At 53.8% G+C, this 17900-nt stretch overlaps 1 protein-coding gene and 1 long non-coding RNA gene across 4 annotated transcripts in view; one reads left to right on the top strand and one right to left on the bottom strand.

Moving 5' to 3' along the window:
* COL2A1 (collagen type II alpha 1 chain) overlaps positions 1-17900 on the bottom strand; it is a 30354-nt gene that overhangs the window by 10239 nt on the left and 2215 nt on the right. Inside the window, exons 2-29 of one of the 3 annotated variants that reach the window (XM_081589106.1) lie at positions 15497-15703; positions 14012-14028; positions 13765-13797; positions 13631-13663; positions 13477-13530; positions 13224-13325; positions 12235-12312; positions 11559-11603; positions 11400-11453; positions 10922-10975; positions 10129-10182; positions 9675-9728; positions 9491-9544; positions 9159-9203; positions 8284-8337; positions 5808-5852; positions 5272-5325; positions 3744-3842; positions 3416-3460; positions 3224-3322; positions 2995-3048; positions 2568-2675; positions 1926-1979; positions 1746-1844; positions 1574-1627; positions 1041-1139; positions 589-642; positions 168-221 (exon numbers count right to left, since the gene is read on the bottom strand). In XM_081589106.1, coding sequence (XP_081445232.1) covers positions 168-221; positions 589-642; positions 1041-1139; positions 1574-1627; positions 1746-1844; positions 1926-1979; positions 2568-2675; positions 2995-3048; positions 3224-3322; positions 3416-3460; positions 3744-3842; positions 5272-5325; positions 5808-5852; positions 8284-8337; positions 9159-9203; positions 9491-9544; positions 9675-9728; positions 10129-10182; positions 10922-10975; positions 11400-11453; positions 11559-11603; positions 12235-12312; positions 13224-13325; positions 13477-13530; positions 13631-13663; positions 13765-13797; positions 14012-14028; positions 15497-15703 — 1856 coding nt within the window. Of the gene's footprint in view, positions 1-167; positions 222-588; positions 643-1040; positions 1140-1573; positions 1628-1745; positions 1845-1925; positions 1980-2567; positions 2676-2994; positions 3049-3223; positions 3323-3415; positions 3461-3743; positions 3843-5271; positions 5326-5807; positions 5853-8283; positions 8338-9158; positions 9204-9490; positions 9545-9674; positions 9729-10128; positions 10183-10921; positions 10976-11399; positions 11454-11558; positions 11604-12234; positions 12313-13223; positions 13326-13476; positions 13531-13630; positions 13664-13764; positions 13798-14011; positions 14029-15493; positions 15704-17900 lie in introns of all 3 variants that reach the window. The other 2 variants (XM_081589108.1, XM_081589107.1) reach the window with 2 other exon arrangements.
* LOC145545198 (uncharacterized) lies at positions 2838-14004 on the top strand. The gene is made up of 7 exons (XR_014081940.1): positions 2838-2933; positions 4060-4184; positions 5105-5350; positions 5708-7677; positions 9695-9772; positions 13005-13148; positions 13527-14004. It is a non-coding gene; the product is annotated as an uncharacterized LOC145545198 (long non-coding RNA).

Below are 17900 nucleotides of genomic sequence, written 5' to 3'. Positions count from 1 at the left end.
GACCCGCATCCCGGACCACCAGGGCGGGGTCCACACTGCCTCTGCTCAGGCTGGGTCAGGGGTCCTGGATCAGCCCAGATCCACATTTGTCAGCTCCATCACCACCACCCCCACCCCCCCCAAGCCCCTGCCCACAGGCTACCCGGAGAGGCTGGGTGGGTACTTACAGCGGGTCCAGGGGGGCCTGCAGCACCTGTCTCACCATCTTTGCCAGGAAGACCCTAGCGGGGAGAGAGAGGGGCGATATAATGATACACTTCTCCAGTTCTGCAGACCCCAGGCCCAGGCAGATGCACTATGTGGCCTAGAGTTTCCAGCCAATCCTCTGCCTGAACTCCATTTCCCCTTCTCCCTTCCCATCCCCCTCCCTTCCCTCAGTCCTTCTCAGCATAGGAGCTTTCTCCACCTCCCTGGCTGCTGTCAGCCACCAACGTCTCCTGGTGGAGACTCCTACAGGGCCCAGAGCAGCACGGGCTCAGCCATGGGCATCATGCTGCCAACCAGGGGTCCCAGGAGCATGCCACAGGGATGCTCCCTCCCTACAGGTGTCCAACAAACACCCAGGGTGGGCAGTGGGGAGGTACTTACTCTCAGACCAGGAGCACCAGGCAGTCCTTTCTCACCAGCTTTGCCAGGCTCACCCTGGAAGAAAGAGGGCAGGGCCATGAGGTGGAGGGCTTTGGTGGGAGTAGAGGTATGGCCGGCTGGGGAGACTGGGGTGTGGGGCCACTGCCTGATGGACAGCAAAGGCTAAAGTCGAGGATCAGCACCTCTCTTATGCTCAGAGGTGTGAGCTGATAGCACTGACCCGGGGATCAGTGTCATGGCTGAGATGTTCTGAGGGCTCTAAAGAGCTCTGGGATTCCCCTGATCACGGGCACTCCTCGGGGAGTGGAGGTCCGAGCCACCCAGAGCACCATGGATCTCGCTCATTACAGCCCTTGGGTCAAGTCTGTTTGGGAACCAGCCCTTTTCCCAGGGGCAGGGAGGCAGCAGCACCATGTGGAAGAAAATGGAAGGGCATACCTGCCCTTACTTACATTGGCACCTTTGGGGCCAGGGAAACCCATGACACCAGGCTGCCCACGAGCCCCCTGAGGACCTGGGGGTCCAGGGCGACCATCTTCACCAGGAGCTCCCTGAAAGAGAGGACACCATTCTCAGCACATGGACACGAGACCACATTTGTCCATCTACTGAGTGCAGGCTCAGGGCAGGTCACCGGCCAGACAAAGAGCATGTAGGATCGACCAAGGTCACAACCGGCAGCCCACATCACACACGGGACTCATCAGTGACAAGGCACTGCTTAGCTTAGAAGTTTTGTTCCTGAAAGTACACATCAGGCTTTATCTTCCCTAAAGGAAGGCCCAAATGTACAAGGGGTGGCATTTTTAGAACTTGCAGCCACTGCATAGGCCACACCTGGCCACAGGACCTATCATCCCATCCATTCCCCTCCCCAATTCTCAAAATTCCCAGGTTGCCCCCACCCAGCTCCTGTCTCTTTTCCCACCTGTCTCCCCAAGAGTACCCCCCAACCTCTCCCAATGACCCCAGAGGACAGACTTACGGAAGGACCAACTTTGCCTTGAGGACCAGCATCACCAGGGCGACCAGTGAGACCCTTTGTTTAGGAGAGAGAAGGGGATGGGTGTCAGCACAGGGTTGGAGGGACCAGGTGGAGTAGGGTGTTAGTCTTCTCAGAGTCGGAAGCTGAAAACAGAAGCATCTCTGCTACCTACCCGGGCTCCAGGAAGGCCAGGCTCTCCGGGACGGCCAGGGTCACCGTTGGCTCCTTTGGGACCAGCAAGGCCACTGGGTCCTCGTTCTCCAGGGGCTCCCTACACAAGAGGAGGCAGAGGGTCAGCAGAAAGCCACTTGACCAGTGATGTGTGGACCCCAGTCCTTGTTTCCCCACTCACCTTGGGACCTGCCAGACCATCCTGACCTGGGAAACCACGGTTGCCAGGAGCGCCCTAGGAAGAAGTGGAGGGGAGAGGCAATGAGTTAGAGAGGCCCTTGACCCAACTGTGGCTGCAGAGAGCCTAGTCAGGATCCAGGTGTCCATGCCACCAACCCTCCAACCACAGTCTCTGCAGAGCAGAAGCTATGTGCATGCATGCCTACTAAGTCACTTAAGTCGTGTCTGACTCTGCGACCCTATGGACTGTAGCCTGCCAGGCTTCTCTGTCCATGGTGATTCTCCAGGCAAGAATACTGGAGTGGGTTGCCATGCCCTCCTCCAGGGGATCTTCCTGACCCAGGGGTCGAACTATGTCTCCTGCGTTGGCAGGCGGGTTCTTTGCCACTCACGACACCTGGGAAGCTCCAGGTGCAAGATTCTGAGAGATTAACTTCTTGGGCCTGCCCCCACCTTTTGGAAAGGAATTCCCACTGCTTCGTGTCATCCAGGGGTGAGAGACACAAATAAGGAGTGTGGAGGTGGGTGGAGAAAAGGAATATGAGGTCCACAGACTTGGCAAAGACCCAGAGCCACAGGAACTCAACTTGCATCTCCAGGGCACACCCCAACGAGCATGGGGAAGGACTCCTGGCCCACTTACTCTTTCTCCAGGGGGACCGGCGGGCCCAGCACCACCAGGCTCTCCACGGGCACCTCTTTTCCCTTCTTCACCAGCAGGACCAGGGGCTCCTTGGGGACCAGCAGGGCCCTGAGAACCAGCATAGCAGAGAAACAGGGTGAGTCTTTGCCTGGCCCTGGGGCAAGCACGGGCCTGGCACGAGGGGGAGGTGGCTATGGCTGCTGTTTCAGGGCTGGGGGCCTGGGGAAGTGAGGTCACAAAGGATCAGCTGGGTGAGGAGAAGTGGCCCAGTGGGAAGTCAAGCTGGTCAAGCCAAAGATGGCAGCTGAGACTGCATCAGCTTCTCTGTCACATCTCATCACTGGGTACACCCTCAGAGGACCCAGGGTAGGGGACACGCCTGCTGTGGAGGTGGGCAGTGGGCCAGGGGTGGCAGCCAGGTACTCACCGGTTCTCCCTTGGGGCCTTGTTCGCCTTTGAAGCCAGCAATACCAGGCTCACCCTTAACAAAGGAGAAAAGCAGGTTCTCACACTCAGTTCTCCCCACGGCCCTAAAAATCCTCCACCACCCCCACCCTTAAAGGCAGCCCGCTAGAGAACACTGTGAGCACAGGAAGTAGGGGTGGCGGGTTTGACTTTGGGGCTGTGGGTGGGACTTGGAGTTCACTTGATCTTACCGTTTGACCTTTCGGGCCCAGAGGACCGGTTGCACCTTGAGGGCCGGGTGGACCACGGGGTCCAGGGAAGCCGGGAGCACCAGCAATGCCAGGGGCACCCTGTCAGCATGAGCAGAGAGAAGGGCATTAGGAGGGGGGCGGGAGGAGGGACTGACCCCACCTGGAGGAGCCGAGTCTGAGGGCAGCACTCACAGCAGATCCTTTGGCTCCAGGGATTCCATCAGTTCCAGGGTTGCCCTGAAAAAGGAGACAGTGCGTTATAAGATAAGCAGTGAAGAATACATTCCCACCTCTCATCGCGCTCCCAGGCCCCTGGTCCATTCCAGGCTTGGCTCTGCTGGACACTTCAAGGGAGGATGGGTGATGGAGGGAGACGTGTCTCTAGAGGCTGGCGGGGGGTGGCAGGCATTGAGCCAGAAGGAAGGTTTGATGATTGAGGCGCCAGTTACCTCAGCAGAGAGTCAAGTGTGCCAAGGCCTCAGACCCTAGACCCTTCAAGCAAAAGAGCAGCTACACTTACAGCGGCGCCAGCTGGCCCAGGTGACCCAGGAGTACCCGGTTCACCGCGAGGACCTTGGGCGCCTTCGGGACCTCGAGCACCGGTGGGGCCAGCTTCACCCTGGAAAGAGACAGGGAAGGATGCAGTGAGGACAGGTCAGGGGGACACAGACCCCGTGGGTAACAGTTCAGGACAAGCTGTACACACATACCGAAAAGTTCTGCACGGGAGCACCCGGGTTCCCATACAGGCTGCCTGGCTGAGCCGGCTGACCTGATGACTTTCTACCCACCCCACTCTACTCTCCATCTCTCCCCTACATGGTGACCACCACAAGCAGGCACACGGGTTCATGTTACAAGCTGGGCTTTGTGCTGGTTCCATCAGCACCCATCAGAAAAGCCTGAGCTGGGCAGCCTGCCAGTCCAGCTTTGGGGGATGATGGACAGATGGCTGAGATGGGTAGGCACCTTTACCTCCCCTTCCCCACCTATTTTCTCTTTTATTGAGGCTCTTGAACATCTCAGCTCAGGGCACCACTGGGCTTGTATCTGGCTAATGTGAACCAGGCTCTGAGTCAAGCCTGTTTGAAGGAAGCCAGGAAGCCAGGGCAAAAAGCAAGCTGGGGGACCAGCGCCCCGACACTATTTTTCCCAAAAGGGCTTCTGCTTTTACTTTTCATTTTTTCCTGAAAGTTACAGCTGGCTGTGAGCTGGGCTCTCTGGACGGTGGAGTCGCTGGGGAGGACTGCTAACCTGGAGGGAGGGCACAGCCTCCTCAGGTTTCTTCTCAGAACATTCTTGCTTTACTTTTGTAATTATTATTTTCTAAAGGTCAGGCCCCCTCACCTTCGCTGTCCCTCTTCACAATGGGTCTCCTTCACCCAGCTCCTGGGGCCTCAGACTGTCTGGTTGCCATGGAAACCCCCAGAAGGGGAAAAGCAACCTGATGCCAGTGACCACATGGAGGCTCCTTATTCATCTCCTGGCGGCACCAGGAGAGAATTCCCAGGGACGCACGTGTGTTAGAACCCCTCCTGGGCCACAGGGGCCATTCCCTCAACTGGCTGACCTCCCACTGGCCTCTATTAATCCTTGGAAGAACTCTATTAACACGGTTTGGGAGAGACAAGTCCCCCCCACCCCCCCGCCGCCCAGATGAAGCAGGGGTGAGAGGGAAGGATGGAACCATCTCTGCGCCCACTTCCCTCCAACTCTCTTCCGGGTCTAAGTCAGCCAAGCTTTGCCTTTTTTCCTCGGTTTCCTGATCTTCGGTCCCCTCCCAGGTCTCAGGGGTCCCCCCATCTTTTTCTGCCTTGTCCCACTCTGAAGCTGTAACTGTATCTCCAGCTTTTTATCATTCCATCTTACTTTCCCTTCCAGCTGGTGACTCTGCGAAATGCCTGGCTCTTTCCTTGCTTCCATGGAGAGCAGCCGTGGGGCGAGGGGAGGGGACACTCCTCCAAAGGGAAGGGCGGTCATCGGGGGGGGCAGTCAGCAAGGGTTATGGGGGAAGGGGGGGGTCCCGACTCGACAAGCAGGACACGCACCTTGGCACCAGGAGCACCGGGGAAGCCAGGACCGCCAGCAGGACCCACGGGACCCTGGAGGAAGCAAGCAGATACAGAGGTGAAGGCCCAGTCTGGGCAGACTACCTCTAGCCTCCAAAGCAAGCCACCCCCTCACCTCACATGCCTTCCCACCTTTGTACTAATACTGCTCTACATCCACTGTGGCCGGAAGTCCCTGGATGAAAATTGTCCCCACTGCCAGTGTCCCCAAGCCTCGCTTGGGGAAACCACGTTTCTGACGTGGTATATAGTTTCTGACTATATACATGGTGAGAATCAAATAGTTCTTGCACCTCCCTCTCTATCCCTCCCCAGAAAAACTACCAAAAGTGTAGCTGAGAAAATCGAATCATTGCTTCAAAGCTTGTTATCAACATACTCCCTTAGTAATGAAAAGTTGTTCCTCCTTTTCCAGAAGAATCCAGAGCATGACCTGGATCCTGAGTAAACACTGCCACTTCATTGGGCGGCTGTTTGGGACTCAGATAAACCTGCCGGGGGTGAAGTGAACTTACCGGAGGCCCTGCAGGGCCTGGTTGACCGTCGTTGCCTCGAGCACCCTGTGAGCGAGAAGGAAGCAGCCGTTATGAGAGACACCCACATGTCCAGTCCCTCTCACAGTGCCCCAGGGCTGAGCAGGAGGCCGGCAGGTGTGTGCTGCGGGAGGAAGCAGCCCCAGGACCCTCCATGGTGGCTTTGAGAACTGGGCCTGCAGTGGGCTTGTTCTCAGCCTCACAGAGCTTGGATAATTTCCCACCTACTCCTTCATTTCTTAAACTTCCATTTAGACCCCAAGTATCCCCAAATTCAAGACCATGTTATCATTTAAAGACTCAGTGAAAATGAAACAGCCAAGCATCGATTCTGACTCAGTTCTTCCTGCCTGTCGCAGCGGAAAGCCCTTTCAGGACTCTGTTAATCTCCTTGGTCAACTCTTGGATCTGTGTCCCCATCCCCAACCCATAGAACAACCTGCTTCTATGGAAGACAGAGAAGCTGCAGAGTGTCTGCTACCAGCTCAGGAAGAAGCTTGGTGATGAGGACAGGGCACTGGGCACAGCCCAAGGACCGAATTTGTCCTGAGACTTCTTTCACAGACAGGCAAGGCTGCCAGCTCTTCCTCTGTAGGCCATGCACTTTGAGGGTGAGCACCTCCAGGGTCTCTCTCTCGAGGCCCCTCCGGGTCCCGAGAATCATTAGGCCGGGTGGAGCTGGGCCAGGCACCTGGTCCTTGGAAGACCTCAGCTGAGCCCCGCTTGCCTGCCTCTGCCTCTCCTGGGAAGCTGAAGAAGGATGCTTTAGGGGGAGCTCCTGTTTTAAATAAGACTCAAGTCTTTCTCCTGGCTGTGGTCTGTTTCTCATGACTGAGACTCTCCCAGTTGGCATTAACCAGGGAAGCAGAAGACTTAACAGAAGAAAATGTCACAGGGAACATAAAGCCTCAGCATTGGCCAGAGCCCCTTCTGGGCTGGCTGCTTTGCAAAGCACCCTCCCTCCAGGGGTCAGCCAGAGGAGAGGCCTGGGCTGCTTGTGAGCAAGGGGAGTGTGGTGCTGCCCAAGAGGCCAGAGTTGGACAGGCATCCAGGGCTCCCCCTGCAGGAAAGCTGGGGAGTGGGCACCATCTGGCCCAAGGTGGGGGGCACATGACCACAGCCCAGCCCAGCCCCTGGCCAGCCGTGGACACCAGGCCTGCACTGGGAACTATGTGACGTTGTCAATCTTCCATGCCAAATCCTATGCACACCCTGCCAGTCTAACTACCGTAGGGACAGGAGTCAGCAAGGAGAAGCAAGAAGCAGGGCCAACTGGAGGAGGAAGGAGAACAGGAGTGCAAGGTTATCTGTGCCCCTCATGGAGTGTGGCCCCCATGACTCCAAGCCCGGCCAAAAAGGCACACAAGCCAGGTGTGGACAATCTGTAGCAATCACAGTACTTCTTGGCAGGCCCAGGGCTCTCTAATCCCCTCATACAAAGTGACCCGGGGACAAGCCACTTCAACAGCTTTGGCTGACAAATGGGGGTCGAGACTGTGTGCTATTTCACTGATCTGCTTCTGAGGGAAATTTCTGCCAAAACAGATACATTATCTGGACAGCAGCACAACCGAGGGAAGCTGATTTACTTTGGCCGGTCCTGCAAGGACCCATGAGGAGGGGCCTCAGAGCTTGGGTGGCTGGGGTGTGAAATCAACAGAGAGCATAATCTTTCTTAAACACAGCTTTCATCGCATCACTCGCCTGACCAGGCGCCCACAAGGGCTCTCTATTGCTAAGGGATCAGAGCTAAACACCTGCACCCGCCACTGCTACAAATCCCCACACTCTTAACTCCCCCATTAACGAGAGGCCACCGGCGTCTGAGGCTGCAGAGCACGGCTTGTCTTAGGTGAGTTAACCATTCAGCGCCTCAGTTTCTTCTCCTCTAAAAGGGGGAGGACAACAGAATCCACCTGGCAGGATTCGAGGGAAGGTTGGATAAGACAAAGCATCTGGGTATTAAACAGAGGACGTGCCCATGAAGCAGTGGCTACTGGTAAATCACAGTGTCACCAACAGTGCAGTAATGTAAACTATGTGAGTTGACCCTAGACTTATACTTTTCTAGGGCAGCATCTAAGCGACCAGAAAGAACTAAAAGGAACACAGTACTATAGCCAACTAAAGTCTGTCCATAAATTCAAACAGGATTGATTGGGGAGTGGGTAAGACTGTCGAGGGGTTACCTGAATAATCTAGACTGGTTAAAGAGACTCTGTCCTCACCCGCCAGCTCTCCCATGGCCTCCCCCCACCCCCCCCAGTCCTCTGACTGTGCAGACCCAGCCAGGGGATTTGTGACAGGCACACTCAGAGTGAATCCTCATGGGAGGATGATACTGTCTACACCTCATGGGGTTGCTTTGAGGGTCAGGCGAAATAACCCTGAATGCAAGTGCCTTGTGAACTCCAAAGAGCTGGGCAAATGGTGGCTCTGGGTCTTGTCAATTACTCACTGCAGCGCCGGCAGGGCCAGTCCGTCCTCTCTCACCAGGCAAGCCTCGGGGACCCTGGAACACACCAAGAGGCACAAGCATGAGTTGGTTCAAGGACCGCTTGGCACCATCACTTAACTTGCAGGCCCTTCGCGGACAGTGGACGGGAGGGAGCTGGTAGCACCCAGGAGGCAAAGGTGTGGACGCCCCTGGTCCCACCTTCCTGATTCAGGACCCTCCTATCACACCAAAGGTTTCTCTGCCATGACAGAACACACAGGTGCTCCCATTGTTACCTATTAGGAGCCTTGTTATAGGCACATCTTGCTCCTTGCAATAGATTGCTAAGTCACTTCAGTCGTGTCTGACTCTGTGCGACCCCATAGATGGCAGCCCACCAGGCTCCGCCGTCCCTGAGATTCTCCTGGCAAGAATACTGGAGTGGACTGCCACTTCCTTCTCCAGTGCATGAAAGGGAAAAGTGAAAGTGAAGTCGCTCAGTCGTGTCCAACTCTTAGCGACCCCATGGACTGTAGCCTACCAGGCTCCTCCATCCATGGGATTTTCCAGGCAAGAGTACTGGAGTGGGGTGCCATTGCCTTCTCCTTTGCAATAGATGAACTCCCCCAAATGTTGAAAATAAACAGAATTTGTAAAAATTGAAGCACACCTTAAGTGTGTTAACAGGGTTATTTCAAAGAAATGCTGGTGAGCCCTTACACAAACCATCCACTTGACACACTTTACTTTTTGCTCATAATCGAATCAATCTACAAAACTGAATATCTACTTTGCCCAAAGGGAGTGGTGGCATCTACAGTGGTGCCATCTGCTGGGCTTTAGAAGGTGTCTCAAGAGTGTCTGGAGGCCCTCCAGGGGGTGGTACTCATACTCACCATTGGGCCTGGAGAACCGTTCTCACCTGGGGAACCACTCTCACCCTGGAAAAAAGATGCAGAGGGTCAGTGAGCAGGGCCCCCACTGCCAGCCCACAAGACAATTCCCATAGAGGAAGCTGAACGTTCTGGTCATCTCAGCTAGCATTGACACCTCCAAGCTTTAGTTCCATGAGGGACAATTCCCGGAGCTCTCCGGACCTGCTGTTCATTCATTAGGATATAGCGCTGGGTGTTCCTAACCCAAGCTGTTCAGATGTCCTAACTCCACTGAGCTCAGCAGCATCTCCTCATCATCCGTCCCCCATGCCCATGTGCTTCTTGCTCCTTACCTTCACACCTGGAGCACCAGCTTCTCCCTTAGCACCATCTAGACCTGGGTAACCCTACGGGACAAGACAAGACTTTCAATTACACTTCTGGGAAAGCCGAAGAGGACGATTCATGTCCCCCCCAAGACTTTTTTCTCCCTTAGTCAATCTTTTCCTTCCAGCACTCTCCCCCCATGATACTTACTCTGTGACCTTTGACACCAGGAAGGCCAGGGGTTCCTGGGAAGCCGCGAGCACCCTGCAATCCAAAGAAGAGATGTTCAGAGCACTGAGCAGAACCAGGTAAAAGCTGCCTTGGGCTGATGGGAGAGGCCTTGAAGCCAGGTCCCTGGGTGGCCAGGAAGCAGGGGAAGCCCGGCACCAGGAACATCTTTCGGTCACTCCCAGAATCCCCCTCTCTGTGCCTCACCCCAGCTTAGGCAAGTGGCTGTAAATATCTGCCAGTGCCCCTGGACGCCCCTAGCCTGTGCTAGGATCAGAGACACGGTCATCAGCATGAAAGCGTGACATATGTGGGGACCGCTGGAACTTGAGGAGCGAGCTATCGGAGCTGGACAAGCTGGGTGGGAGGCCACTCATTTGTTGCAAGGACGGAGACGCTGGGAACGAGACTAGAGACTGGGAAAGGTGGGCTTTACCTGAGGGCCAGGAGGGCCTCTCTCGCCAGATTTTCCAGGCTTTCCAGCTTCACCCTGAAGGGAGAGAGATGTACCTCAGCTTCCTCAGAAGACACATTGGCATCACTGGTGCACTCTGGCATGTCATCACTCCTCCCAGCCTGCCATGCCTTTGCCCACCTGCTTCCTCATCTCCTCCAACCCTTGCAGGTCCCAGGCTTCCCTGAATGCCTTCCTTGCCTGTGCCCTGGGCAAGCTCCTCAGCCCCCGACAGCCTCCAGCCTCCCCTGGTGGGCTCACTGTCTCCTCTCATAGGCGCTGCTGACTAGCCTGTGTTCCCTAACCTCAGAGACGTTCACTGCCTAATGGGATTCTCACGAGCAGCTTCAGTGCCAGCTCTCCTCTCTCCCCTTCGTTTACATCCCTTGCAGACATCTTGACTCAGCCTGAGCTTTCCCCAACTCATTTACAATTAAGATAATCTTGGGCTCTTGAGTGTTTCTCTTTTGTTTTTCCTTCTCTGCATCTTTCCCCTTATGTTTTCCCTCTCCCTTCTCTCACTTCTCAATTTCCCTTCCTGGAGCTAATGATGTTTTAATTAGTTCTCTTCCCAGTGGGTCCAAAGCTGTCCCCAAAGGTACTTGCAAGCTAAGTTGCCAGTGGAAATGTAGATGGTGCAGTGTCCGAGTCTCCGACCGACTAGCCCCGCCCCCTGGGCCAAGTCGAGGGTGCATCCGCCCATCACCAGCCAGCACCCCCTCTCTCCAGGCCCTTTCAAGTGAGGCAGCCACTTGACTGACTCAGGTGTACTCACATCATCACCAGGTTTCCCAGGGGGGCCAGGAGGACCACGAGGACCCATGGGACCCTACAAACAAAATAAGCAAGCTTAAGAGATGGTTGGAGGGGGGAAGACACCTAATCAGTGGGCAAACTCAGGGATTATAGCTTTTGGAAGGTAGTTCATCTAAAAGGAAAAAAAGATGGAGGAACCCAGTTTGTGCTGAGAGGGAGCAGAGGCACAGAGCAGATCATAGCGGGAGGCAGTGGACAGCACAGGCCAGCAGGGGTGACCCAGAAAAAGGACTGACATGACAGAATTTTGGGTGGTTCCTGCCACATCTGGCTCCCTGTCAGAGTTCCCCCAGAGCTAAGAGGGGACATCTGAGTTTCCTTTGAGCCCTTCACTGTAGAAAGTGTTGGGCAGAGCCCAGAAGGTGATAGGACTAGGGTGTGAATAATGCATCACTGGAAGGTCCCCCTAGGAGGGCAGGGCCAGCGCCAGTACTCACAGAAACACCGGGTTCCCCAGGTTCACCAGGGTTGCCTTGAAATCCTTGAGGTCCCTAAAAAGTAAAGCAAGGACACCAGGTTGGCCCCCCAGAACTGACATCAGAGAGCTTGAAAGCATCTGTGTCTCCACTTTCCAAAAGGAAAAACCCAGTACTTACGGGAGCACCAGCAGGGCCTGGGGGTCCCCGAGGTCCCATGGGGCCCTGCATTGGAACAGAAAATGAGGAGCTTTACTGGAAAGGCTTCACCCTCGGCCTCCACAGTGCCGCCGCCTCCCAGCCAACAGCCCAGACAAAGGACAAGGAGTTACTCTGTGAGCAGGGGGCCTGCAGGGGCTGCTCCCTCTCATTTCCCTCTCCCCTCGCAACATTCTATTTTTATTTATAGGTACCATTTGGACAGAGAAGCTGGCCTTGCTTTCCCCTGGACAGCAGCCATGTTTACTAAAGTCTGAGTTTCATTTAGCATGTGCCAAGTGGGAGCTGCAGGGCTGAGATTTCCTGCTGGAAGTCTTGTGGATGCTGGAGAACAGTGGCGGCTGTCTGCATTCTTCAGTTCTCATTCCAAGAGCAATAGCAACTGGCCTTCTGACAGATCAGCCTATATGCCTCTCTCCATCCTCATTCTTCTTAGTCACTCCAGCGCATCATTAAAACTGGCATCCATCGCCATTAAAAACCAAATGCTCTGGGCTAGCTAAATGGGAGGTTATGTAACTGATGGTGAAGGGCTGCTCTAAGTAATTATCTGTAAAGTGAGGTTGTCAGAGTCCCTGGCTCTGCTGAGGGCCACCTCCTGCCATTTTGGCTGTGAAGAACTGGTGCTTTTTCTTACCATTGGTCCCTGCATTACTCCCATCTGGGCGCCACCAGCCTTCTCATCAAATCCACCAGCCATCTGGGCAGCAAAGTTCTGCAAATAAACCCAACAGCATTAAAAGCTTGAGAGGCTCTATGTTTTTCCTACATGGCTAGGTAAGCTATATCTGGATAGAAAAAAACTCTAATTGTTGGAGACTAACCTGGCATTGATCAGAAATGCTAATAATTCCTGAAAAATAGTTTTGGAAATGGCTTATTAGATGACAGTGGCATAACCATTTCCCTGGGAGATGAGGTGTTACTTGGAAGAATATCCATTACTTGCATTTCATTTTGTAATTTTTCTTTAATTCTAAAATAGTAAATATATTATTTCACATAAATTGAAATATATTTTTAGTTATATTACTAAAAATATTTTAGCAGAGGATATAGTAGGCATCTATGAGCCATTCAAGTTTAAAAATTTAAATCATAGCAAACATCAAAATGGCAAACCTGCAAAAACTGGGCAATAATGTAATTTGTTGATTGGTCTGATTCCAAAAACGACTTTACCCACACACCTTTACTCAGTGGGGCTCTTTCATGAGAATAAATAGTTGCTTGGAATGTACTTGGCAAAGATGAAGCTTCAATGTCTTCCAAGGACAGTGGTCACTCTTCTTCCAGGGAACCGCAAGTGCCCAGTCATCCTCTTCTCCAACCCCTACACCCACTCCCAAGGACCAGCCACACAGTAGAGGTGCCAGGAAGCCAGGTAACTGAAGACTTTCTTTACAGAAACCCAGTGAGTGAACAAAGTCACTCCTTAGCGCCACAGTCTCATGCCCACTATGCAACTCCACTAAATTACAGGCCTGGGGGCGAAGTCCATGTTCAAGACAGGCTGTGGACACACTTCTGGCAGCCCTGGGAGCCAGCCAGGTGAGTGTGACTAGCAATTTAGAAGCCACATTTCTGGAGGGACAGCCTGAAGGAAGAGGACATAAGGATACTTACTCCACCAAGGCCAGGGGGGCCGGGAGGGCCGGGAGGACCAGGGGGGCCAGGGTTTCCAGGGGTTCCAGGCTCTCCATCTCTGCCACGAGGTCCAGGAGCACCCTTGGCAGAAAGAGAAAGAGGCCCCAATGTGAAGCAGTGTTTATACAAGACCCATCTGTCTACGGGCTGCCCTTCAGGCATTTGGCGAGGGGTGGTCCTTAGAGAACCTGGGGAGTCCACAAGGGTCAGACAGCATTGTTTCTCTACTCACTTTTTCACCTTTGTCACCACGATCACCTCTGGGTCCTTGTTCACCTGCAGGTCCCTGAAAATGAAGAAAATATTGAGATGACAGCAAGACCGGGAGAGCCTGCTGATCAATAACTCAAGGAAAGCATGGAAAACGGGGTTTCTCTCTTTCTTACCTGAGGCCCAGGAGGTCCCTTGGGTCCTACGATCTGCGAGAGAGACACCCACAAAATGGCAAGTTAGAAGAGACCTCAAGGAAATGACCCAGTTAGAAAAGTTGACGCAACATGGGAGCAGAAAGTGTACTTACATCCTTGATGTCTCCAGGTTCTCCTTTCTGTCCCTGAAACATGAAACATTGTCAGGATTGAGTCAAGCAAGCTCACCAAACCTCCAGCACAAAACCTTGCCCAGCAGCCCCTGCATCAAAGTGCCCACTGAAACAGATCTTTTGTTGATGCCTGAAAACCACATGCTGAATGAGCACAGCATTGCTTTTAATGAAAAAAATATAGAGCGAAAAAAAAAAAGCAAACAACAACAACAAAAATCCTCACCTTTGGTCCTGGTTGCCCTGAAAATGGAAGAAATAGAGAAGGAACATGTAAGAGTTATGAAATGGATAAGTACAACTTCTTGTCATTCAAACATTCATGAAGGGATCATAGAAAGGGACACAACCAGGGAAAGAGGTAGCTTCCTGCTACTCCACTGAAGCCCTCTGTTGGGATGTTAGGTTTCACTGGGGTCTGGAGTTGCTGAGGTCCCAGGAGGAATGGAGATGACCCAGAATTTGTTATTGAAAGGCAATCAGCATGCAGGGGCCAAAAAGAATGCGAAGAACTCAAGGTCTATCAGCCACCAGGAAAGAAAGCACCCAAAACTGAGAAATGGAGAAGTTTAGTTTCCTCTCTTCCCCAGAGGGTAAGAAGACCCTCCCGTAGCCCAAGCACCCCACAACACATCCCGCACCCCAGAAGAAGAGTTAGGTAGTTAGGAAGGTCTTACATTCAAGCTGGGTCTCCATGAAGCAAGCACAAAAAAAACAGCAGAGCACAGAAGTTAGGGCATTGGAGCCAGTGCCCCCAAATCAATAACCCGTTCCCCGTTTGTAGCAGCAAAATAGTAAAGGTGATCATCACTTCACTCACACAGGTCCCCTCAGAAATGATCTGGGGAACTGGGCTAACAAAGCAGCTTCCCCGAGCAGCTTCCCATGGTGGGTGAAGTGTTAAGGAAAGGCAACTGCTCGCTTCCTTTTCAACTGTCTTCTCTGCTTGATCAGGAAGAAAATGGTGAGGGCCACCCAAAAGACCTAGATGTATGTCCCCATCCCCCTTCGGGGGATAGGGCATGGGTTCCAGAGCTGGGGAGGGGTCACCCGCACACCCACACATTCACCAGTCCCGGCTCCAGAGTGTAGGCACCTGGGGCTCTGTCCCAGGCCCAGCTCCGCTCTTCACCACTAGAACTCCCAGACCCCAGCTCTTCCTTCTACTAGGAAGTTGCTTCTTAATTGGCAGTCAACACCAACAGAGGCAAAACCAAAAGGAAACTGCCACCAATGCTCCATATTTTTCAAAAGGGGGCCTGCCCTTTCTGTCGCCCCATTGGCCAGCAGAGCTTGCTCCACATTGAAGACCACATGTTTGGAGGCCTTCTACAGAGAAGCCAAGGTGTAAGCAATAGAGGAGGAATGAATCTGTGTTTTGGCCAGAAGGAGCATTGGATCTCCACTGTGGCTCGAGGACTCTGCAGAGGTGCCTACAGCGAGGACGCTTGTGTGGAGTCCCCCCTGTCCTCCGGGTCTCAGTAGCATATTTTCTGGAGGTGTCAGGTGAGGAAGGACCTCTCTGGTGTGTTAGGCTCACTCAGTGTCATCCTGCAAGCGAGAAGTCACCTTTCCCTTTAGCCTCAGCTGCTGGGGTCCCATGGATAACCAGTCCCTCTGCTTCACAGAGATGACTGGCATCCATGGCAGGGCATTTGCTGCCCCTGCAAGTAATTTATTTATGTGGAACAGGAAATAAATAAATTACGACCACTGGCAGTGGGGAGGTCAGCTGAGCAGATGGGGCAGCACTCTCCGAAGGGGGTCTCAGGGCTGAGGCAGTCTTTCATGTCTTCACAGATTATGTCGTCGCAGAGGACAGTCCCAGTGTCACAGACACAGATCCGGCAGGGCTCGGGCTTCCACACATCCTTATCATTATACCTCTGCCCGTCCTGCACACAGCTGCCAGCCTTCTCTGCACCGAGGGTGGGGCAGGGGAAGCAGAGAGCCAAGGGAAGGAGGGGGTGAGGAGCCAGAAGAGAAAAAGAGAGTTTGCAGGTCAGCTTGACATCATTCAAATGCTGAAGAGTGTGGACTCTGGCCACCCAACATAGAGAACTTGTTATTTTTTCTAAGACATCATTCATTCTTCCATGTAGTCAACAAATATTATTGTCCACTTTGCACTCTGCTCTCTATTCACCAAGGAAAATCCTGACCCAGCAGGGAAGGTCGGGGGTGGGGGTGCACTGAGGATGAAATATTGTCTCCATGCATCTCACACTGGGGAGACATGATGATGTGGGGGTCATGGGCAAGTTAGAGCAGGAGGAGGATGAGCCTCTGAACTGGGGACTCAGGACTGTAAAGCCAGAGGGGAGGGGGAAATGCAGAGACGCCCACACCCCACCCCACCCCCAACACAGGGACAGAGGCCTTCTTTCTTCTGCCTGCCTCTAGGAATTATGGGATCTGCTGAATACAACTGACAGCTAAAATTCAGAAAGCGTGGAGAAAATTCTACCCACAAAAATTAGACTCTATCAGCAGCCAGGCTCCAGAAGTGGATATATGGGGGTGGAGTTGTGTGAAAGGAGGAGCTATTAGAGGTAGGATCTTGTCACATTCTTTAAATAATATTAGTCTTAGGACCAATTTGGGGAGGGGGTTTGGATCAGTCAAACAATACACCTGGATGGAACCCACGAGGGCTGATAAAATGCCCCTGGAGGCAAGCAGGGCCAAAGACCCCTCTGCGGATGCTGACCTCCAGCTGGAGCCCCTCTGGAGAGACCCTGCTTCCATCTGAAGACAACGGCTCAACGTGACGGAGGGGATATGGAAGGAGGCTTTGAATGCCTGGTCCCGGCCAAGAGTAGCCAGTCCAGGCCTGGCCCCCTCCAAGAATGCAGACCAAGAAGGGCACGGAGTAGAGGCCCTCCATAAGCGCCCTGCCGTCTGGAATTCACCCTGCAAACGAAGCCTGTGCTGACAAGAGCGCTCCGAAGAGCGCCAAGCGTGGCAGAGCCCGCACCACGTGCTAGGGAGCGCCCAGCGCTGTTTTTCTCATTAAAATCGTCAAAGCACTGGCGGCAGCAGGGGATGAATAATAGGAAAGGGCCACAAACCAGGTGGGCGGAGAGAGAAACGGGCCTGCCCCCTGCTCTTTAAGGAGACTCTGAAAGATAACCCCTTTTTTTTTTCCACTAGAAAAAAAAAAATCCACTCAGCCTTTAGGCAAGATAATGACTCCGTTGGGGGGGCGGGAAATCCTAGTTTAAGTATCAAAATTGCTGGGCCACACCCACTGCTAAAATAGGTGGAGCTGCAGAAAGCGAGGGGTGGGGTCCGGACTAGAGAAGAACCCACCCTCAGCCAGGAGGGCTGTAGGGGGAAAAGAGTAAAATGCAGGACGAGGGGGTTCACCCAGAAGGCAGATCAGATTTCCCTCGGAAGGGCGGTCCCGGGATGCGCGGGCGCAGGGGCGGGGCCGGCAGCGCTGGGTGTGAGAGCCCTAGGGTGACTCTTTGTGGCTGCGGCTCTGGACGCAGCTCGCCCACGGACACTGGGAGGGTGAAAAGTGCGATTAAATGACTGCCCCAGAAAGAAGCCAGCTCCGTAACCAGATCCCTTAGGTGTGGACGGAGGAGCCCAGCACCTCCATAATTGCTGTTCGAAACGGCGGCCGATAGCATCCCGGCGCGCCTGATCGGGTTCCCCTCATTACCGCAGGGCCGTATAAGCGACTCTTTGTAGCAGGCCAATTAAAAAGTTACCTCTTTTGGGGAACTGTTTTGCTTCTCGGCCGCTCCGCGCAGGCTGGAGCCTGAGAGGTGGCGGCGGGCGGGCACAGGGGGGCATTGTGGGAGAGGGGGTCGGGGAGTCCGGGGGAACCCACCGGACCTTGCCTCTCATGAATGGGGCTTTTCTCGAGCGCACACAGAGCCCGATTCACAGGTCTCCGCAAGGAATCAGTTTAAATAAATACGGGCAGCGTTTCAGCCCCATCTGGAAGCCATCGCTGCCAATCTCCTAACGCAAACAAGCCTCACAAAGACGGATTGAGGTCTCTCCCCTGAGCCGAGGGGCACTTTTCAGAGACGAGGGCTGTGAAATGCAGATGTGGGTCAAAAACGCAGCAGCCAATAAGCTTCTCAAACTTGTGGAAAGAT

This window comes from Giraffa tippelskirchi, chromosome 4 (genome assembly GCF_054371585.1).
Source record: "Giraffa tippelskirchi isolate mGirTip1 chromosome 4, T2T-mGirTip1v1.2.pri, whole genome shotgun sequence".
Lineage (NCBI taxonomy): Eukaryota > Metazoa > Chordata > Mammalia > Artiodactyla > Giraffidae > Giraffa > Giraffa tippelskirchi.
Note: the sequence above shows the minus strand (reverse complement) of the source record. Positions and strands in the feature narration are given on the sequence as shown.